This window comes from Ochotona princeps, chromosome 19 (assembly GCF_030435755.1).
Source record: "Ochotona princeps isolate mOchPri1 chromosome 19, mOchPri1.hap1, whole genome shotgun sequence".
Classification (NCBI taxonomy): Eukaryota; Metazoa; Chordata; class Mammalia; order Lagomorpha; family Ochotonidae; genus Ochotona; species Ochotona princeps.
In genome coordinates this window covers 2,297,299-2,319,976 of record NC_080850.1, presented here as the reverse complement: position 1 = coordinate 2,319,976, position 22,678 = coordinate 2,297,299, and the positions used below count along the sequence as shown (strand labels likewise).

The 22,678-nt window shown below is 59.0% G+C and overlaps 1 protein-coding gene across 1 annotated transcript; it reads left to right on the top strand.

Moving 5' to 3' along the window:
* Nucleotides 1-123: 123 nt before the first annotated feature.
* Nucleotides 124-10,073, top strand: FGFR4 (fibroblast growth factor receptor 4). The gene is made up of 18 exons (XM_004587387.2): nucleotides 124-281; nucleotides 2,152-2,287; nucleotides 2,796-3,059; nucleotides 3,146-3,226; nucleotides 3,333-3,499; nucleotides 3,668-3,791; nucleotides 4,235-4,425; nucleotides 4,512-4,650; nucleotides 4,915-5,108; nucleotides 5,200-5,345; nucleotides 5,430-5,551; nucleotides 7,281-7,391; nucleotides 7,480-7,670; nucleotides 8,073-8,195; nucleotides 8,477-8,547; nucleotides 8,806-8,943; nucleotides 9,213-9,318; nucleotides 9,528-10,073. Exons 2-18 carry the CDS (start codon nucleotides 2,194-2,196, stop codon nucleotides 9,672-9,674), a joined length of 2,409 nt encoding a protein of 802 aa, XP_004587444.2. The 5' UTR covers nucleotides 124-281; nucleotides 2,152-2,193; the 3' UTR covers nucleotides 9,675-10,073.
* The last annotated feature ends 12,605 nt before the right edge of the window (nucleotides 10,074-22,678 follow it).

Sequence of the window (22,678 nt, the reverse complement as noted above, 5' to 3'; positions counted from 1 at the left end):
CGGAGGTGCGCGATGCCGGGTCCCGGCGCGGGGACCGAGGCGGGTGGGCCTCCGAGCCCGGGCCACACCCCTGGGGCTAGCGTCCTGCCTTGGGGGCGGGCCTGGGCGGGGCGGGCAGCCGCCCGCGGCCACGCTGCTGTCGCCAGCTTATTCCAGGCTCTCCCGCCGCGGGCGGAGCGGCGCCCCGGCTGTGTGCGGACCCCGGTCGTGGCTGGCAGGGAGCTGGGAGCGGGGCGCGGAGGAGCTAGCCAAGCCACGCAGCGCAGCCACGCAGGTTCGAGGTGAGCCAGGACCCGTGCGCGCCGGGACTGCGCCCCGCCGCCAGGGGGCGAGCGCGACGAGGGCCGGGGTTGCCCCGTGCCGGCGCAGGGACCTGGGCGTCCGCGCAGCGGGGCTGTGGCAGCTGGGGGTGGCGAGGCGGTAAATCAGTAACCCGCCGCGCACACAGGGCCTTTTGTCCCGTTCCGTCCAAAGAGCACCGGGGCCGCCGAGCTGGTTACTCATTGCCCACCCTGGGCCGGCGCGGGGGCGGGCCAGCGCCAGAGCTGCCCTCGGGGGAGGTGGACCCTCCGCCTTGCGCCTCCCCTGCACCCCACCCAGAGGAGGCCGGGCCGGTGGGGAGAGCGCTCCTGCCCTGGGACGCCCCGACTCACTACCGCCAGCTCCAGAGGTGCAGACCGGGCTTAGGGCCTCTCCTGCGCGGGATAGCCGAGGCTGCAGCAGGACCTTCCGATGCCACAGTCGCGAGCTCCGGACCCACGCGCCTGGGTGACCCCCGACCAGGGACTGAGGTTATGAGGTCACGGCAGCCTGGAGTTCCAGAAGTTCCCACCCGGCTGCAGACCCAGCCTGTAGGCATGGGGGTGCTTTGCAGAGCAAGGCGGCAGGGGCGGAGGAATAGACGGTGGAGCTGGGAGGTGGACAGGGCTCAGTCCCAGGGCTGTGTGAACCCGAAGCAGTGTCCTGGGTGCTCCTGAAGGCGTGGGCGGTGGCATCAAAGAGATGGGGGCAGGGGCTGGGACCCCGCAGGAGTGGCCTTGAAATGTTTACTGCAGGGTGGGATGGCTAAAGGTGCTAGGGCCGGAGTGTTTTTCCAAAGCCCTGCTTAGGGGGTGGGGGGAGGAGGCTGTGGCAAAGGACAGCAAGGAGGTTTGCAAAGACCCAAGTGGGACACGACCACGGCCTGCCCTGAGGAGGCAGGAGAGGCTGAGGACAGGGCCAGTGAGTGACACCTGCCAGGCATCTGCCCCGGGAATAGCAGGTCGGCTCCTGGGAGCACACCCTATGCACCCCCGCTCTGATCTGAGCATTCCTTTGTGGGGGTAGGGGATGGGGGAGAGACATCCTCGGTGGCAATTGGAAGAAGGCGGCCAGGTGAGACGGCCGTGCACCTTGAACCTGACAGGGCCAGGTAGAACCAGCTGTGGGCAGAGTAGAGTGACAGGTCGTGGAAGGAGTTTGGGGAGGACCACTCAGTATTCTGTATGCCCAGTCCCCACACAAAACAGCCCCGTGAGGGACACACGGGCACTTGCAGGTTAGTAAGAGGCTGAACTTGAACTTGGGGCCGCCTGCCTCTTAAAGGCTACTAAAAACCCTGCACGGAGTTTCCAAAGGCAGCCAGCTGTGGAGGGCACAGCCTGGTTGGTGCAGGCTGCGCCCCCCCCAGGGCCACTGGCACCCAGCTGCAGGATACGCCCCCGCTGGGCATGGAAATGTGAGCGGGAGCAGGGTCAGGTCAGACGACTTCCAGCTGCTGCATTTGGTCTATTATATTTCACTTTTTTTTTTCTTTTTGGCTCTTCAGCAATAAATTTCTTTATTCAGCAAAAAATAATAATCATCATCATAAATTATGTGTGCCGAGAGAGTAGGCGGAAGATACTTCTCTGTCTTCTGTCTGCCTCCAGGAAAAGAGTCCCCAGCCGCTGTCTGTGAACTTGCGCCAGGGTCTCAGCGGGACCCAGGCAGAGCAGGCAGCCAAGACGAGGCCCCTTGCGCCAGTGACCCCCCCACAGTGGGGCTTGTTCCGCTTTCTGCCCGGTGGCAGCGACCCAGAGGCTTGTCACTGGCAGCCTCTGTTTCCTCACCTGAGCACTGTGGCAGCCCAGGTGCACCTGTGGCAGGTGGTCTTTCTGCTCCCTGTTGCAGGAAGTCCAGCCTGAGGCCCCAGCCCTGCAGGGAGGGGAGGCAATGTGGTGGCTGCTGCTGGTGCTTGTGGGGGTCCTGCTGAACACCCCTGGGGCTCCAGCCCTGGCCCTGGAGGCTTCCGAGGAGATGGAACTGGGTATGACCCTGCGGCTGGGAGAGGGTGGCAGTGGCAGGGGTGTGGTCAGGGTACACCCCAGGGGGTTGGGGCTGCCCGCTGAGTGGAGCTGGAGGCTCCCTGCCAGGCCCTGGGAAGAGGGCTGGGCCGCTGAGACTCTGTCTGGCTCCCAGTGAGCATCCGTGGTCTGCGCCTGGGCAAGAGGATGGGCCTTGCAGGGCGCTGGGCCCTGAGCTGGGCTGCAGAGCTAGTGGTGAGCGGCCTGATTGTGTGTGTGTGTGTGTGTGGCTTGGGGGACCCAGGCAACACATATGGTTCAGACAGTGATGAGCCCCCCGCCCACAGTGTGGCACCAGCAGCATGTGCCCTGTGTGTATGTGTGTGACCTGCCTCAGCTGTGTGGCTGTGTGTCCAGCATGCGTCCCCAGGTTCCCCAGGGCCCTGTGTGTACAGCATGTTGTTATCCATAAATAGGGGGCTGCCTGGCGTGGGGTGGTGGGGTTCATTGCCCTCTGCGCTCCACCCACAGAACCCTGCCCGGCCCCGAGCCTGGAGCAGCATGAGCAGGAGCTGAGTGTGGCCCTGGGGCAGCCTGTACGCCTGTGCTGTGGGAGGGCTGAGCGGGGCGGCCACTGGTACAAGGAGGGCAGTCGCCTGGCACCTGCCGGTCGCGTGCGGGCCTGGAGGGGCCGCCTGGAAATTGCTGCCTTCCGCCCTGAGGATGCCGGCCGCTACCTCTGCCTGGCCCGGGGCTCCTTAGCCATCCTGCACAACCTCACCTTGGCTGTGGATGGTAAGAGGGCCCAGTGGGGGGATCTGGGGCCCCCAGGGAAAGAGGCTCCTCCTCCTGGGCCTCCAATGCCTCTGTCCCTGGTGCAGACTCCTCCGCCTCCAGTAACTTTGCTCAGGACCCCAAGGCCCACAGCAGCTCCTCGAATGGGCACGCTTACCCTCAGCAAGGTCAGTATTGGGCCTCCTGTCCCCATCGCCCACCTGGCCCCTGGGAAGAGGAGACCTGTGGGTTGAGGGAGGGGAGCACTTAGTCTGCCTACCTCCTTCCCTCCAGCGCCATACTGGACGCACCCCCAGCGCATGGAGAAGAAGCTACACGCGGTGCCTGCTGGGAACACGGTCAAGTTCCGTTGTCCAGCCGCCGGTGATCCCATGCCCACCATCCGCTGGCTCAAGGATGGACAGGCCTTCCATGGGGAGAACCGCATAGGCGGGATTCGAGTGAGTGCGCAGAGGTCCAGACCGTCTGCTCCATACTGTGCATTTGTCCCTAGGCCCAAGGCCTTGGCCTGACCCCAGGGGCCTGTGGGCAGGAAGGACCCAGCCTCCTCAGGCCCTGTCCACTCTGGAAGGTGTGGTCTCAGGATCGCTGCCTTTCTCTGCCCCCAGCTGCGCCACCAGCACTGGAGCCTGGTGATGGAGAGCGTGGTGCCCTCAGACCGCGGCACCTACACGTGCCTTGTGGAGAATCCTTTGGGCAGCATCCGCTACAGCTACCTGCTGGACGTGCTGGGTGAGCAGAGAGGATGGGGGGCCAGGGCAGGATCACACCCTCGTGGGTCAGACTCAGAAAAAGACAGAAAAAGATAGACTCAGTCTCAGATAAAGTGACCGGGTGGATCAGAGGGCGGTGGCACAGCAGTCAGATGGGCTGGGAGAGGGAGAGGGCTCTGCTACAGCTGAGGCCCCAAGTGTGGGGAGATGCATGCCTGGGTTGTGATGTTTTATGGGGAGCCCGGCTTGGGAGGGGTTGGAATGCCAGGTTAAGGGTTTGACCTATACCGGAAGATACTGGGGCGCCATGGAAGGCTCAAGCAGGGAAGTAGGTGTTGGTCATGGTTTGTGCTGCTACTCGGAACGGTCCCTCCTGCAATGGGCAGGGGCAGAGCTGGACATAGGAAGTGGGGTGAACTCCTGCTCAGAGTTGGTTGCTCCTCCTGGCCCCCTCCCCCACAGAGCGGTCCCCACACCGGCCAATCCTGCAGGCGGGACTGCCGGCCAACACCACAGCTGTGGCGGGCAGTGACGTAGAGCTGCTGTGCAAGGTGTACAGCGATGCCCAGCCCCACATCCAGTGGTTGAAGCACATTGTTATCAATGGCAGCAGCCTCGGTGCTGACGGCTTCCCCTACGTGCAAGTGCTGAAGGTACGGGCCCTGCTGGGGCTCCAGCCCTCACCCCGCCACCCCGGCTGCCTGCGTCCCAGACCCTTGAGTGTGTCCCTCAAATGCAGACTGCAGACATCAACAGCTCTGAGGTGGAGGTGTTGTACCTACGGAATGTGTCGGCCGAGGATGCGGGCGAGTACACCTGCCTGGCTGGCAACTCCATCGGCCTCTCCTACCAGTCGGCCTGGCTCACGGTACTGCCAGGTGAGTGTCCGAGGGAGCCCAGGGAGAGACACGGCTCGTGCCCGCTGTGTGTCATGGGGGTGTAAGCTTGGGGTGCAGCATTTGGCTTTCTGCATCTCATCCTGCACATGGCTGTCCATGTCACCTTCTGGGATACAGGTGTTTCAGGTGGGTCTGACCGCAGCTTTCTCAGTGTGTGTATTGGGATGGGGTGAGGGCTGTGAAGCCTGACCATGCGGGGGGCCAGCTTGTCTCTCTCTGTGCCTGTCTGTCTGTGGGGAGCAGAGGAGGACCTCACGTGGACGGCAGCATCACCCGAGGCCAGGTACACGGACATTATCCTCTATGCCTCGGGCTCCCTGGCCATGGCCTTGCTCCTGCTGCTGGCCGGGCTGTACCGTAGGCAGGTGCTCCACGGCCGGCACGCTCGGCAACCCGCCACGGTGCAGAAGCTGTCCCGCTTCCCTTTGGCTCGTCAGGTACCATGCCCAGTCCCCAGCCCCATGCCACCAGCATTACCTCCCTCTCCTCCCAGAGTCGACTCCCCCAGCCCAGCCTTCTGCTTTGCAGTTCTCCTTGGAATCGGGCTCCTCGGGCAAGTCAAGTTCCTCCCTGGTGCGGGGCGTCCGGCTGTCCTCCAGCGGCCCGCCCCTGCTCGCCGGCCTCGTGAATCTTGACCTGCCTCTCGACCCTCTGTGGGAGTTTCCCCGGGACAGGTACACGGAGCAGAGAGGGCAGGGGCATGCGGCTCTGCACAGGCCACAGCCAGGGTCTGAAGAGTAGCCTCTCCCTGTGTCCAGGTTGGTGCTTGGGAAACCCCTGGGCGAGGGCTGCTTCGGGCAGGTGGTGTGTGCAGAAGCCCTCGGCATGGACCCCGCCCGCCCTGACCAAGCCAGCACAGTGGCCGTCAAGATGCTCAAGGGTGAGTGTGTGCGTGTGTGCGTGGGTGTGTGCAGCCCTGGGCTCCTAGTGGAGAGCCCTGGGGGCTGGCAAGGCCTGCAGGGCAGATTGGAGCTTCGGGTTCCCCTCTGTCACGCGGGGTGAATAACTGAAACTCCACCTCCTGGCTGACAGTTTGTGGTAAGCACTTGGCCCATGGTCAGAGTCCAGTAGATCCTACCCTGAAGCTAGGACGACGGTGCGGATTTGGGGTGACTGGGATCCATATTCCCTGTTATCTTGACGTGTGTCATTCAGCCTTAGCACCCCTGAACCCTTCATTCCCCATGTCTCCACCAAGGCCTTCTCAGGTTGGGCTCTTTTATTTATTTATTTATTTATTTATTTATTTATTTTAAAGATTTATTTCATTTTTATTACAAAGTCAGATATACAGAGAGGAGGAGAGACAGAGAGGAAGATCTTCCGTCCGATGATTCACTCCCCAAGTGAGCCACAATGGCCGGTGCTGTGCCGATCCGAAGCCGAAAACCAGGAACTTCTCCCACGTGGGTTCAGGGTCCCAAAGCTTTAGGCCGTCCTCGACTGCTTTCCCAGGCCACAAGCAGAGAACTGGATGGGAAGTGGAGCTGCCGGGATTAGAACCAGCGCTCATATGGGATCCAGGCATGTTCAAGGCGAGGACTTTAGCCACTAGACCACGCTGCCGGGCCCTCTTTTATTTATTTTTAAAGATTAATTTATTTTTATTGGAAAGTCAGATACACAGAGAGGAGAGACAGATCTTCTGTCTGATGATTCACTCCCCAACTGAGCGCAACAGCTGATGCTATGCCAATCTGAAGCCGGGATCCAGGAACTTCTTCCAGGTCTCCCACACGGGCGCAGAGTCCCAAGGCCTTAGGCTGTCCTCGACCGATCTCCCAGGCCACAAGCAGGGAGCTGGATGGAAAGTGGAGCTGCCAGGACTAGAACCGGCGCCCACATGGAATCCTGGTGCGCTCAAGGCAAGGACCTTAGGCACTAGGCCACGCTGCCAGGCCCTCAGATTGGGCTGTTACACCCAGTCCTTCTGCTTACATTCAGTGCCCACCCTAAGTCAGGGGGGCGCAGTTCTTGGAACCTACCCACGCGGGTCTCTTACTGCTGTCCCACCCAGGCCACTCTAATACACTAAGCCACTCCCCTACCCGCTCTTCATGTCTGCTTCTCCCCTCTGCAAACAGCTGGGGCCACCTGGAGCATTCTGGAAAGCAGGGATTGGGAAAGAGGCCATGTGACAGCAGCGTGCCTGCGGGTGGGGGCGGCTCTCCCACTGACCCCGGGGTCACAGGGCAGCTCCGGGGCCCAGCCCCCCTTCCCTGCCCCAGTCCTCAGCCGTCTCCAGGCCTCTGTGCGCGCTCTCTCTCTGTCTGAGCCCAGCTGGCAGAACTCCTGGGCCACATGGATGGAATACCAGGCCCGGTTCAGACACACCGTGGGGCACCAGCCTGCCTTCCGCCCCCGGGAACGCTCCCCCCATGGAGGGACCAGCGCCAGCCCTTCCTCATGGAGATTCCTTCCTGTGCCAGTTTGTGCCCGTCGGCCCCCTCAATCCCACTGCCTCCTCCCTGGGAGAGGGCAAGCTGACCCCTGCCCTGACTCCTACTAGACCACCCTGAGGTCCCCAGGAGGTTTTGTCAAGGCCACACCGCTGCCCCACCACCCCGCGTGGCTGAACGGCAGCTTCCTCCCTCCCTTGCCCCTCGCAGACAACGCCTCGGACAAGGACCTGGCCGACCTGGTGTCTGAGATGGAGGTGATGAAGTTGATCGGCCAGCACAAGAACATCATCAACCTGCTGGGTGTCTGCACCCAGGAAGGTGGGGTCCGGGCAGGAGCTCAGGGCTCAGGCAGTGTGGCAGGCAGAGCCCCAGCAGCACCTCAGAGGCCTCCCTGTGCCCCTGCCAGGACCCCTGTACGTGATCGTGGAGTGCGCCACCAAGGGAAACTTGCGCGAGTTCCTGCGAGCACGCCGCCCACCAGGCCCTGACCTTGGCCCTGAAGGGCCACGGAGCAGTGAGGGGCCGCTGTCCTTCCCAGCCCTGGTCTCCTGCGCCTACCAGGTGGCCCGTGGCATGCAGTACCTGGAGTCGCAGAAGGTGAGACAGTGGTTGCTCTCTGACCCTCCCCCACCACTCTCCCCATCTGCCCTCCCTGTTCCCATCTCAGTGTCCCCTGGGCTCTTGCCCTGGCCTTCCGTCCTGTGCAGCTGACATGCCCTGTCCCCATTTGTTCACCTTCATGGGACAGGAGAAGACTCAGGCCCTGAAGCTATACAACTTAGGTCCCCTTCCCTGTTCACAACCTTCCCATCTGTGGAATGGGGCCTGCCTGGTCGGTCCTAAGCCTGGGGTTCCCTCTAGGCTTTAGGGGTTCCCACCCTGGGGTCCAGCTCTGGTCTACTGGCCCTGACTCTGACAGCCTCCCAGCAGTCTGCATGGGAGGTTCTTAACGTGTCCCAGCAAACCTGAGTCGGGTCCCATGCCCCGCCTTGCCTGCAGTGCATCCACCGGGACCTGGCTGCCCGTAATGTGCTTGTGACCGAGGACAACGTGATGAAGATCGCAGACTTCGGGCTGGCCCGAGGCGTGCACCACATTGACTACTACAAGAAAACCAGCACTGTGAGGGCGGCAGGGGCTGGGGGCGGCAGGCAGGGGCTGGGGGCAGCAGGCCAGGGCCGGGGGCAGCAGGCAGGGGCTGGGGGCAGCAGGCAGGGGCCCGGGGCAGCAGGCTGGGGTGGAGGCAGCAGGCAGGGGCCGGAGGCAGCAGGCAGGGGCCGGGGGCAGCAGGCAGGGGCTGGGGGCAGCTGGCTGGGGCTGGGGGCAGCAGGCAGGGGCCGGGGGCAGCAGGCTGGGCCCAGCGGAATACCTGGTACCCATTGACACCTCTCCTCTCCCTCCAGGGCCGCCTGCCTGTCAAGTGGATGGCCCCTGAGGCCTTGTTTGACCGAGTGTACACACACCAGAGTGACGTGTAAGTCCCATAGCCCTTGCATGCGAGCACCTGCCAAGGGTGCTGTCCCAGTCCACACAGAGGGCCGGACGCTTGCTCAGCAGCCCAAGGCTCTAGGAACTCCATCATCAGGACTGCTGCTGCTGGAGCAGGGGACCCGCCTCCTTCCCTTCTGCCCACCACCCTTGAGTGGCCCCAGCCTGTATCCTAACTCCTACCCCCTCTGCCCAGGAGTGGGCAGAGATGCTGAGCCCCTCTGACCCTCCATCCTGCCTCCAGGTGGTCGTTTGGCATCCTGCTCTGGGAGATCTTCACCCTCGGGGGCTCCCCGTACCCTGGCATCCCCGTGGAGGAGCTGTTCTCACTGCTGCGGGAGGGGCATCGGATGGACCGGCCCCCACACTGCCCCCCAGAGCTGTGAGGCTGGCCCCATACTCCCCGCTCCCTGGTCGGTCCTGAGCTTGTGCTTTAGCCTCAGCCTTGGCCTCAGCATTCGACCTTGGCTGATCCTGAGGGCAACGCTGCCTCCCGCTCTTCCTCCTTCTCCTCCTCCTGGGTCCAGAGGAGAGTTTGCCCTGCATTTCCACAGACCAGCCCCAGTCACCTTCATCAGCCCCCCAGCCCCCCAAGCCGTGGGCCCCTCCTGCTCCTTGGCCCAGACCTGAGCCTGTTGCTGCCCTTTCCAGGTACGGACTGATGCGGGAGTGCTGGCACGCAGCCCCTTCCCAGAGACCTACCTTCAAGCAACTGGTAGAGGCACTGGACAAGGTGCTGCTGGCCATCTCAGAAGAGGTACTTGACCCTGCAGGCCCCTGCCTCCCCAGCCTGCTTCACTGGGTCCCATGGGTGCAGACCCTGGTCCACCTGTCCCGCCAGACCTCGGGCCTACAGACCCTGGCCCAACCACCCTGCTGGGCCTTGTATGTGTGCAGGTCCTGGCCCAGCCACTACGCCAGGCCTCGTGCGTACAGACCCTGGTTCATCCACTCTGTTCCTTGCAGTACCTGGACCTCCGCCTGACCTTCGGACCCTACTCCCCCTCCAGCGGCGACACCAGCAGCACCTGCTCCTCCAGCGACTCTGTCTTCAGCCATGACCCCCTGCCATTGGGGCCCAGCCCCTTCCCCTTCCCTGGGGTGCACACGTGAGCCGGGGCCGCCAGGTGCATAAGCTCATGTCCTTGATCCTCCTGGCTCAGCCACACTGCTTGACCTTGGCAGCCCGGGCCCTTGACCTCAGGTCTCTAGTTCCACTTTGGGGAGGTCGTTCCTTAGTCCCTGGTGCCACCAGCACTTCCCACACTGGCCATGCGTTCAGCCGTGGCCTTAGGGAGCTGGGATGCCAGGAGCCAGTCGCCTGAGTGCTAGGGTCCTGTGCAAGGGGCCCTGGCTTCAGCCTGCTTTTCTGAATCTCCCTGCTTCTGAGGGGTTGGGGGTCTCTGATCTGCTCCCCGTCTGCTTGTCCCAGCCCTCAGCAGAAGGAGCAGCGACCCCAGAAGGCTGGGAGCCAAACACGCAGATGCAAGTGGCCTTTTATAAATTATTGGGTTTTTTTGGAAACAAACTTGTGTGTGCCTAGTATCTTCCCCAGGAGCGTGGGCGGGGGAGCAGGATGGAGGGACCCCTGAGAGATCCGGGCCGAAGGACTGGGTGCCAGGCTTTGGGTCTGCAGCTGCACCAGCCAGAGGCCAGGAGCCTGTGTGTGCCACAGCCTGGGCCCTGCGCAGCCTGTACCCTGTGCACATGAGTATGTGTGCATCTGTGCAACGTGGCTGTCCCCAAGGAGGCTGGCGGCCCCCTCCCCCATCTGTTCAGCATTAACCGAGCTGAGTTGAGCATTCACAACAAGATAACCTGAAACCTAGTCCTAGCCACTGCCGCTGGCTCCCACGCACTGGGACTGGCAGGGTCCGGGTCCGCCCCTCCCTGCCCTGGCTAGTCTCCCAGCAGCAGCTGGTTGCCACCCGGCTGGACCACAGCTGTCCCTCTGTGGGGAGGCCTTTGAGGTCCTGTTCTCAGCCCCCCTGTGACGAATCAGCTTCCCAGGGCTCTGAGCCTGCAACCTTCCCCCTACCTCCATCCCTGGGGGAGGAAGCTACTTAGCCATTCCCCAAATGTATTCCCGCAGTGCCTAACCCAGTGCTGGATGCTCCCCTGCCCTGCCCCGTGAGTCCCAGGCCTATCTAGGAAGCTGCCCATACTGCGCCCCCACCTCCTGCACCCCAGGACTCTCGGAGTGTGGTGGCCAAAAATACATGGAGGCTCCAAGCTAGGAGCACTGGAGTCCAGAGCTGCCTCTGACCACAATGAGCTCCCTTGCCTGGGTCCCCTCACTGCCCTAACACCTGCTCTGCCTTACCAGGTCCCAAACTAGACCCCTCTTTTCTGCACCCCCCACCCCCAAACTGCATCTCTCCCAGAGCACTCATCTCAGAGAACCCTCCCTGGCCCCACACAGAGAGTTGCCATGGCTACTTCCTTCCCCCCAGGAACCCTGGCTTCCTAACAGGGCAGAGAGCCCTGGGCCTGGAGTAGGGGGTTAGATCCTGATACTGATTGGGGTGTCTCTGCCCTGCCTGCACCTGCTGCGGCATAGGGGAGCATGCCCTGGGGAAGCAGTTCCCCTGGGGTGGCTGCACCCAGCTGAGAGCAGCCCCCTCTGCAGCCCCAGGAGTCTGCTCCAGCCCTGCCCCTGCCCTGCCCCGTCCCACCCCTACCCTCCCCCCCGCCCAGGCCACTACTCCGGTGGCCTGGAGACAGCTTCCCAGAGCAGCACCTGGTGTCTGCCCTGCCTTGCACTGCAGGCCTGCCCTGCCTGGGGCCTCTAGCCTTTCTCACTGAGCCCCCACACAGGCCTTGACGGTCACTGTTCAGTGGCCATGGCCTTCACTGGCCCAGCCAACCACAGAGAGGTAGCTCCTGGCTTCGATCAGCTCAGCTCCAGTCACTGTGGCCACTTAGGGAGTAACCCAGCAGATGGAAGATCTTTCTGTCTCTCCTTCTCTCTGTAAATATGCCTTTTCAATAAAAATAAATAAAACTTAAAAAATGTCACAATGGCTCAATTGGCTAATCTTCTACCTCTAAGTGTCAGCATCCCATATGGATGCCAGTTCTAATCCCAGCAGCTCCACTCCCCATCCAGCTCCCTGCTTGTGGTCTGGGAAAGCAGTCGAGGACGGCCCAAAGCCTTGGGACCCTGCACCCACGTGGGAAACCCGAAGAGGCTCCTGGCTTCGGATTGGCTCAGCTTGGCTCTGGCCATTGCAGCCACTTGGAAATGAACCAATGGATACAAGATCTTTCTCTGTCTTTTCCTTCTCTTTGTAAATCTGCCTTTCCAATGGAAATAAATCTTAACAACAAAAAGTCACTGTTCTAACATGAGCAATCATTACAGGTTAAGAAGAAAGATCTCCCCTCCTCCACCTCCACTGCCCCGACACCCTGAGCTGCCACACTGCCCCTCCACTACCAGGCCTAGGTGAGCCATCCTATAGCACAGTGGAGAGAATGGGGGAGGTAACAGGTCCAGGGGCTCAAGAACGGCACTCGATGAAGGAGCAGGGCTGACCCCCTCGTTCCCAACAGGCCTTGCACACACTGGGGACCAGGGCTGGGTCACACTGAGTGACAGAGGCAGCTGGAGGCCTGCAGGGGCTCAGCTGCCCACCCTGTACCCTCTCCCTGCCAGGAGCTTTGGCATACACACACATTCCCAATGCCCCATGTCAACCATGTCAGGAGACAGGTGCTGCTCGTGGCTGGGTGCCACCCCTGCCCGACCAACTGTGGGCAGCATGGTGGCAAGTGGGCCTGGCATCCTCGGGTCCACAAGCTCGCTCCAGGCTCTGCCCCTGGCTGGCTGGGAGGGAGGGAGGGCAGGGTGTGCACAGCATGGCAGCAGTGCTGCGGTGACCGGGTGACACAGGAATGAGTGACGACACCCACCTGGACGGTGTTGCCAGGCTGGGGCTCGGCAGCCGGCAGCTGAGCAATTAGAGCCACGTCGTGCAGCCCTGGGCCTCCCTCCCCTTCCCCAGGAGCTCCCAGTGCGGCTTGTCTCCATTTCCAGACAGGGATGCTAAGACTGCGAGGGAGGATGTGGCTGGCTGGCCCCAGGGCGCTCTGTCCCACCACAGCCTCCAAGTGGGCCGGTAGGTTCCCACACACAGGTGTCCCGATGCTTGAGGGTCCAACCCAGGCCCGGCAGGGGCGCTGCCACTCGGGGCAACTGCAGACACATTTTGTCACCTCCCACCCAGCAGAGCAGCATCGGCCCTTCCATCTCAGATCAGCTCCAGGTTGAGGAGCCCTTCGCCGACATGGGACTGCAGTAGAGAATGCTGGATGTCACCGCCGCCCCCTACTCTGTGAGCACATGGAAGCAAACAGCCCTTCTGCAGGTATCACAGCTGACAGGGTCACCCGGAGGGCTGGCAGCCAGGCCCCAGCCAGGGACTTCAGACTTAACAGGTCCAGAGTGAAGCTAGCTCCTAACCAGCTCCCAGGAAAAGCCAGACAGCCATTCTGGGGTGGGGTACTTCTACTCGAAGAGCCGAAGTTTAAAGAGTCAACATACATTCATGTCTTAAGAAACTTTTGAGGGGCCTGGCGGTGTGGCCTAGTGGCTCAGGTCCTCGCTTTGAACGTGCCGGGATCCCATATGGGGCGCCAGTTCTAATCCTGGCAGCTCCATTTCCCATCCAGCTCCCTGCTTGTGGCCTGGGAAAGCAGTTGAGGACGAGGACGGCCCAAAGCTTTGGGACCCTGCACCTGCGTGGGAGACCCGGAAGAGGTTCCTGGCTCCTGGCTCCGGATCAGCACAGCACCGGCCGTTGCGCTCACTTGGGGAGTGAATCATCGGACAGAGGATCTTCCTCTCTGTCTCTCCTCCTCTCTGTATATCTGACTTTGTAATAAAAATAAATAAATAATAAATATTTTAAAAAATATTTATTTATTTTTATTAGAAAACAGATTTACAGAGAGAAAGAGAGGCAGAGAAAAATAACTTCCGGGTGTGGCACCATGGCCTAGCGGCTAAAGTCCTCACCCTGAACACGCCGGGATCCCATATGGGCGCTGGTTCTAATCCCAGCAGCTCTACTTCCCATCTAGTTTCCTGCTTGTGACCTGGGAAAGCAGTCAAGGACGGTCCAAAGCCTTGGGACCCTGCACCTGTGTGGGAGACCTGGAGGAACTTCCTGGCTCCTGGCTTTGGATCGGCGCAGCACCGGCCGTTGCAGTGACTTGGGGAGTGAATCATCGGGTAGAAGATCTTTCTCTCTGTCTCTCTCTTCCTCTGTATATCTGACTTTGCAATAAAAATAAAATAAATCTTAAAAAATGAAAGAGAAGGAAAACAACTTCCATTCTCTGGTTCACTCCCCAAGTGACCGCAATAGCTGGTACTGAGTCAATCTGAAGCCAGGAGCCAGGAGCCTCTTCCGGGTCTCCCACACGGGTGCAGGGTCCCAAGGCTCTGGGCCGTCCTCGACTGCCCTTCTAGGCCACGAGCAGGGAGCTAGCAGTTGCAAGGTAAGGATTTAGCCACTGAGCCATTGCTCCAAGCCCAAAAGTATTTATTTATTTGAAAGGCAGGGTTACAGAGAAAGGGGTCAGTGGAAAGACTGATTTTGGGCCATCCCCTACTGCTTTCTCAGGCTTTTCCACAAGCAGGGAGCTGAAGGGGAAGTGGAGGGGCCAGGACACAAACCAGTGCCCATATGCGATCCTGGCACTTGCAAGGCGAGGATTTAGCATTTCAGCCATTGCTTTGGGCCCAGAAAATAAATAAATCTTAAAGAAAAAAAAATTAAAATTCCCATGATGTAAAACAAAATTCTCAGTGAAAAGCAACTGTTTTATTCCTCCTGGTACCCTGCCCCGGGGAACCTGTGCAGGCCTGAAGGGTCGCTCTTGAACCACCCCCCTTTAGCTGCTGTTCCTCCCCCAAACCTCCAGCACCTGGCAGAACAGAGAGCCGGACATTGCTGACCGAAGGCCTGAAGGAGCCCCATTCTCTCCCACAGGTACGGCCAGATGTGCCCCCCGCCACGCCTGCCATGCCCCGCTGCCCACGCCTTCCCACACTCCCGGGGCCCCGCCCACCCTCCACCTGCTGCTGGATTTATTCTAATCCCAGTGTATGTGTGTGAAGCAGCTGCGGCTCTGGGACGGGGGAGGAGCGGGTGCTCCTCCAGAGGAAGTCGCCTTTTTATTCTCACTTTGCCGAAATCTGACCTTCGTGGGCACCTGGGTCCCACGGCTGGAGCCTGCCCTCAAGCAGTGGCTGAGGAGGGGCCGTGAAATCACCGACAGCTGGGCTCCCCGCGGCCTCCCCCGGCCGGCTGCTGCTGGCATTCCCACACAGCCCTGCCCTTTCCCGGCCCGCCAGGGCCCGCGACCCTGAGCCGAGACTGGGCCCAGCCAGACCACCGGCCCCAGAGGCAGGGGTCTGGAAGTACCAGGCCACCCTTGCAACCTCTGGACCCAGCTGAATCAGCCCTTCCTCTGGGAAGCAGGCTCTGATCTCCAAACTCACCCTTGCCCTTCTGCCTTTGGGCTCAGCTGCCCTGGCCCACGTGGGGCTCGGTAGGTCTCGGCCAGGACAGGGGAGTCCCCACCGGGAACCCGGCCCTGCACAGCACACCGCCCCAAGGCTCCGCCCATGACTTGTGGTAGAGGCCGTGGTCTCAACCAAGGATATTTTCAGGTGTCACCTTATGCTTTAACAGCTGAGGCTCTCTCACCCGGGAGATGGGAGAGGTTGGGGGGGGGGGCGGCCTGGCAGTAAGCCCCAAGATGGACAGCATCACTTGCCCACACAGTATGTATATATTTACAGATTTATGTATTTTTACTGGAAAGACAGATGCACAGAGAGGAGGAGAGACAGAGAGGAATATCTTCCGTCCAATGATTCACTCCCCAGGCAGCCACAACAGCCAGTTGAGCTGACCTGAAGCCAGGAGCTGGGAGCCTCTTCCTGGTCTCCCACATGGGTACAGGGTCCGAAGGCTTTGGGCCGTCCTCTACTGCTTTCCCAGACCACAGGCAGTGCAGGGGAGCTGGATGGGAAGCGGGGACAGCTGGACACAAACTTACACCCATATGGGATCCTGGCACATGCAAGGTGAGGACTTCAGCCACTAGGCTACCACACCAGGCCCCACACAATATTTATTTATGTATTTATCTATTTATGTTTGAAAGGTAGAATTACAGGGAGAGAGGGCGAAACACAGAACGATCTCCCAGCCACTCCCCAAATGGCCACCATGGCCAAAGATGAGCCAGGAGCCAGAAACTCCCCCCAGGTCTCCCACTGGGTGGGCACAGGGGCCCCAGCACAGGCGCCATCCTCCGCAGCTCTCCCAGGCATGTTCACAGTGAGCTGAGTGGGAAGCGAAACAGCGGGGACTGGACCCTGACCTCAGATGGAATGCCAGTGTGGCAGGCAATGGCTTCAGCAGATGTACCACCACCACGCTGGGCACTACACACACATCTGAAGGCCATGGGTGGACCACTGGTGGACCAGGCGACTAGAGCGCTGTCACCAAGGCAGCTTCCAGTCTCCCACAGGGACTCCCTTGCCCCTCGTGCTGCAGGGTGGGCAGTGGGAGGGCGAAGCGGGTCGAATCTCGCATGCTGGTGTACGGCAGGCCTGGGGATGGCTACTTGAGCAGGCAGAGTGGGCAAGAAGGCCCAGCAACGGCTTTCCAGGTCAAGGAGAACCCGGCAACTGGGGTTAGGGAGGCGGAGGGTGTTTGCCTTAAGACTTGTATTACCCAGTCACAAATCTGAATATTTGTCTAAACACAGAAAAGAGGGGCTGGCACTGTGGCACAGCACGTTAAACTGCCGGCAGCCACCGTCTGCCATCTAGGCATCCCACACAGGCACAAGTTCAAGTCTGGGCTACTCCACTTTCAATCCAGCTCTCTACTAACGTACTTGGGAAAGCTGTAGAAGACGGCCCAAGTTCTTAACTCCACCCATCCATGAGGGATACCCTGTCGGAACTTCAGGCTTCTGGCTTTACCCTGGACCAGCCCCAGTTCTGAGCTATTTCGGGAGTAAAAAGAGGTAGAGTGTGTGTGTGTGTGTGTGTGTGTGTGTGTGTGTGTGTGTGTAATTCTGTAAAGCTGCCTTTCACCTCAATAAAAATCTTAAGGGGCCAACGCTATGGCCTAGTGGGTAAAGCTGCCACCTGTAGTGCCAGCATCCATGATTTCAATTTGAGTCCCAGTTGCTCCGCTTGCGATCCAGCTCCCTACTAAGCCGTCTGGGAAAACAGCAGAGGAGACCTGGAAGAAGCTCCTGGCTGGTCCTGCTGCAGCCACTGTGGCCATTTGGAAAGTGAGCCAGCAAATGAAAGGTCCCTGTCTCTGTAGCCCTGCCTTTCCAATGCATATATGTTAAATATATTTATTTTTTAATTTGAAAGTCAGATCTCCAAAGAGAGGGAGATAAGAGAGAAAGATCTTCTGTCTGCTGGATCACTTCCCAAGCGGCCAAAACAGCTGGAACTGAGCTGAGCCAATCCGAAGCCCGGGAGCTTCTTCTGTCTCTCACACATAGGTGCAGGGTCCCAAGGGTCTGGGTCGTCTTCTACTGTTTTCCCAGGTCACAAGCAGAAAGCTGGAAGGGAAGTGGAAGAGCTGGGATACAAGCTGGCACCCATATGGGATTCCAGTGCATGCAAGATGAGGACTTTAGCCACTAGGCTACAAGGCCGGGCCCAATAAATAAATATTTTTTGAAAAGTAAATTTTGAACCCAGCACAATGGCTCAGTGGCTAAATCCTCATTTCACATGCAATATGATCCCATATGGGCACCAGTTCTAATCCCGGCTGCTCCACTTCCCATCCAGCTCCCTGCTTGTGGTAAAGCCTGGGAAAGCAGTCCAGGATAGCCTGAATCTCGGGCACCTACACCTGAGTGGGAGCTCCTGGCTTCTAGCTTCAGGTCAGCTCAGCTCAGGCCATTGTGGATAGAAGATCTTTCTGTCTCTTCCTCTCTCTGCAATTCTTTTCAATAACAAATAAATAAATAAATAAATAGATAAATCTTTAAAAATAAAATAAAAAATAAATCTTAAAAAAAAGTAGAATCATCAAAGACAAAATCATTACAAAGTATCCCCTCTGTGAATATAGCAACTTCCATAGCAGCCCAAACCAAATCTTAGCCCATAGTCACTTCCAAAACTCCAAGGCACGGCCTTGCACCAAGTACCCACATCATGGCCCCTTCCCCGCCCCACACAGCCCAGACCCCCACCAGCTCCGCCCTGACCTGCCCAACCTGGGCTCCACCCCATCTTCTGTCCCTGTCCCCCATCACCCACAAGCTCACTCAGGCCTCGCTGCTGCTGCCGCGGCTCTTCTGCTTGGTTCTCAAATCCAAGGTCACTTCCTAGGAATCGTTTCTCCTGACCTCCCTGGCTAACGACCTCCCTCATGACTCCGCATAGTGGCCCCTTCTTTATTTTCTCTTGTGATTAGCTTGTTCATGCCATTAGCTGCCTCCTCACTAGAAGCTAAGCTCTCCAAGAATTCAAGGGCTCACCCTGCCCACAGCAGGACCTCCAGTGCCCATGCCAAGTGCAGCAAGCTCTCCCTGGATGTGGCAGGAATGAAGATCCAAGGTTGGAACTCTGAGCCCCAGCCCCAAACCAGGGCCAGCGGGCTGCTCTCGGAGAGACTCCAGGAAAGCCTTCCCGAGCTGGGACGCTGCTCCTGGAACACACGTGCCCTCCAAGGGGACCACAATGATGAGCCCGAGGGTTCTTAGAGGGACCCACCATGGGGACCTAGCCTGATTGGGGGGTCGTGGACCTGAGGCTGGCTCAGCATGGTTACCACCCAGAGGGAACCCCAGGCTGGACATCTGTTTGGAAACCAGCCTTTCCTCGACCTTGTGTCAAAGACAGACAAGACGATATGGCACCAATGTCCCAGAAACTCTGGTAAATGTGCTGTAGGCGGTGCCTTGGCATACAGGTTAAGCCTTTGGCAGTGGCACCAGAATCCCACATGGGTGCCAGTTGAGTTCATGTGCTGGCTGCTCCACTTCCTGTCCAGCTCCCGGCTTGTGGCCTGGGAAAGCAGCAGAAAATGGCCCAAAGCTTTGGGACCCAGAACCCACATGGGAGACCCAGAGGAAGCTCCTGGCTCCCGACTTCAGTTCTGGCCTTTGTAACCATTTGGGGAGTGAACCAGTGGATGGAAGAAGACCTCGGTCTTTAAAAGTCTGCCTTTCAAGCACAACTGGTTGGACCACTCCTCTGGCCAAGCTTTGCAGTAAGTGTCGGGGTCTTCTCAACCCTGGTGCAATGAAGCCCATGGCATCTCAAAACCACTCAAGTAGCACCCTCAGAACACTCCTTCCTACGTCAGGGTCCCTCCGGTCTCATCAAAGGACCATCCCCATCTCTGGGTACTGATGTACTTTGCAAGGAGTGGATCCCTCTCCTTTTCCCCTGTGGATACAAAAGGGAAAAAAAAAAAACTAAAACATGTGTCCCACCTACCTTCCTCCATACCCGAACCCTTCCCACCCTAATCAGAGATCTACATGGCCATGCAGAGCTCTTAACTATGTGGACAACATTAATAATAATAATAATAATAATAATAATAATAATAATAATAATAATAATAATAATAATATGATGGGGGGCATTGTGTGGCTCAATAGGCTGGAATTTCACCTATAAGTACCAGCATCCTATATGAGTGCTGGTTCTTGTCCCAGCTGCTCCACTTCCCATCCAGCTCCCTGTTTATAGCTTAGGAAAGCAGCAGAAAATGGCCCAGGCCTAGCATGATGGCTGAATGGCTAAATTCTCACCTTGCATGAGCCAGGATCCCATATGGGCACCAGTTCATGTACTTGCTGCTCCTCTTCCCATTCAGCTTCCTACTTGCCTGTGGCCTGGGAAAGCAGTCGAGGATGGCCCAAAGCCTTGGGACCCTGCACCCACGTGGGAGACCTGGAAAGAAGTTCCTGGCTCCTGGCTTCGGATCAGTACAGAACCGGCCGTTGCAGCTCACTTGGGGAGTGAATCATCGGACGGAAGATCTTCCTCTCTGTCTCTCCTCCTCTCTGCATATCTGATTTTGCAATAAAAATAAAATAAATCTTTAGAAAAAAAACACATAGGACCCGGTACGATAGTGTAATGGTTAAGGTCCTCGCCTTGAACACGCCGGGATCCCATATGGGCACCAGTTCTAATCCCAGCAGCTCCACTTCCCATCCAGCTTCCTGCTCGTGGCCTGGGAAAGCAGTCGAGGACGGCCCAGAGCCTTGGGACCCTGCACCCACATGGGAGACCTGGAAAGAAGTTCCTGGCTCCTGGCTTTGGATCAGTGCAGCACTGGCCATTGTGGCCACTTGGGGAGTGAATCATCAGACAGAATATCTTCCTCTTTCTCCTCCTCTCTGTACATTGGCCTTTCCAATAAAATAAATAAATCTTAAAAAAAAGAAAAAAACACATGAACTTATTAGGATGACAGCCCCTGGGTGATGAGAGAGGGCAAGCGATAGCAAGCAGGAGGCAGCAGCTGCACAGGGCAGAGGGCTCAGGGGGTCAGAGCTGCTGCTAGGGGAGGGGTCAGGGCGTCCACCATGCAGCTCCCCAGCCACAGGAAGGTGGCAGGTGTGCAGAAGGACGCCAGCAGCTGGCAGTCAGTCCCTGGGCCTTCACTGGGCACCTGCTTCAGGTCAGGTGCCCTTCCAGTCACCGGGGATGCTCAGCGATGGGCAGAGGGGAGCAGGTCTGGAAGTGGAGAAAGACACCCACTTGCCGGGAGGATGCCAGCTGAGATCAAACACTGCCTGACACGGTGGGTGCTAGCCCCGGGGACCCATCGCAGCTTGGGAGTGACCTGGGAGTGGAGGGAGAACAGAACTTCACTCTACAATAAGTGGGAGTTAAAAACAACTACAACAAAACAAAAACATTCCAGGCAGGAGTGTAACCTCCAGCAAGGCATAGTGGCAGCAGGTGCAGGGAGTCCCGGCTCGGCGGCCAGAGGTACATACACGGCAAGGGATAACGTGCTGTCCCGGAAGGCCTTGGAGGCTGCAGCATCCACCCTAAGGCCAGCAAGGAGGTGGGCCAGCCAGCCTGGGTGCTGCAGCGTCCAGTTACACACAGCTGGGAACTGCACAGCAGGAGGTCCCTGAAGGGGAGGCAGTCATGAGCCCCAGTGCCTTTGCCTGCTCAGGCTGGGACCAGCTGCATTCCCAGGCCACTTGCTGGGATCAGGCCAGGGAATGGAAGAAGACTGGTAGGAGCAGGAGGGAGGCAGGGAGGGCAAGAACCAGCAGGTGGGATAGGGACGAGAGCCGCTGGACAGCGGGAGTGGGTGGGTCTTTTGGGCACGGGGTGGCACAGGCCAGGTGACCGTTGGAAGGACAAGATCACAGGGAGTGAGCACCACTGTCCTTCCCTTGTCCTCCCGCCCCAGCCTGGCCTCTTCCAGTCGCTTCCAGGAGCTGAACTGCAGTGACCAGGCCAGGGTCTTGCTGCCACCTCCTGGCAGTCACAGGAAGTGCAGCCTCGTGTTGCAGGCCGGCAAGGTGGCAGCAGCGGGGTTCAGGGTGCCAAGGACCCTTCAGTCCTGGGGACTGCATTGTTGAGAATGGCAAGGAAAAGGCACCCCCACCTCCCTCGAGAAAGGCTGATGGAAAAGATGCTAGCAGCCTCGCTCTGCACCTCCCACTGCAGCAGCATGAGGTGGGTGGGGGTGTCCCTGGACCCTCCCCACGTGCCTGCAGGATCCTGCCCTGCCCCAGGCTCACCGCCTTCTACTTAGGGTCTGACCTCTCCTCACCGGAGCCTGGCACTCACAGAGGACACCACCACCACCCTCTTTCTGTTGTTAAAAGCTTTATTTATTTGCAAGGCATAGCAAGAGAGAGAGAGAGATTATTCACTGGTTCATTTCCCAGTGCAACAGCCAGGACTGGGCCAGGCAGAAGCCAGAGTCGGAAGTCAGCCCAGGTCTGCCTCGTGAATGGCAAAAACAAAGCTCCTTGAGCCAGTCACCTGTTGCCTCCCAGGGCACAGAAGCAGGACTCAAGTGCAGATACCCCACTGTGTCCAGCCCCAGCTCCACCCCTTCGGGGCACTATCACCTCCTTTTTTTTTTTTTAAGATGTATTTATTTTGGAAAGGCAGATTTTACAGAGAGAAAGGGAGACAGAGAAAAAGATATTTCATCTATTGGTTCACTAACCAAATTGGCCACAACAGCCAGAGCTAAGCTGATTAAAAGCTGGGAGCCAGGAGCTTCTTCTGGATCTCCCACATAGGGGTAGGATCCCAAGGCCCTGGACCATCCTCTCCGGTGCATTCCCAGGCCACAAGCAGAGAGCTGGATGGGAAGTGGAGCAGTCAAGACACGAATTGGTACCCGTATGTATGCTGGCATTTGTAGGCAGAGGATTAACCAGTTGAGCCATCATGTGGCTCCTGTCTCCTCTTTCCGCACACTTCTCCCTCTACTGGCTTTCCAAATCCCTGCTCCTTCCATCACCTCCACACGGACCGGGGAAGGGATGGTGTGCTTGTCTCAGCGGTGGATCAGCTTGCCTTCCCCCGACCCCACCAACACACACACCCTGGCCCCAGGCCCTTAGAGGGCCCAAGTGCAGAGATGGTGGTGGGGCCAGCAAAGCTGCGGCCCTCACGCGGGGCTGAGTCCTCCCCCAGAACAGCAGGAGGACAAAGGTCAGGGCCAAGGGTACACCAGGAAAGGCCCACGTGAGGCTGCCAAGTGGGTTAGGCCCTGCAAGGGCAGGCGTGGGCTCTGGGAGAGGAGGTGAGGGCCGCGCAGTTGAGCGAGCACAGCCCCAGGCTTTGAAGCATTCTGTGCTGGAGTACCCAGCTATGGTGGCTCTAGTGGCCTGAGAGAGGCTCCTGCAGACCTGTGTGACAGGGCTGCCACTGGCTGCTTCTCACCTGGTGCCAGGCCGCTTTGGGTCAGCCTCAGCAGCTGCTGGAGTTGCCCTCACGCCTGTGCTGGGCCATGCAGGGTCAGAGCTGCTGAATCAGCGAGGATAAGCAGAGACAGGGTTCAACCCGGAGCCTGCCTGCCCACCCTCCCCAGTGCCAGAGAAAGACC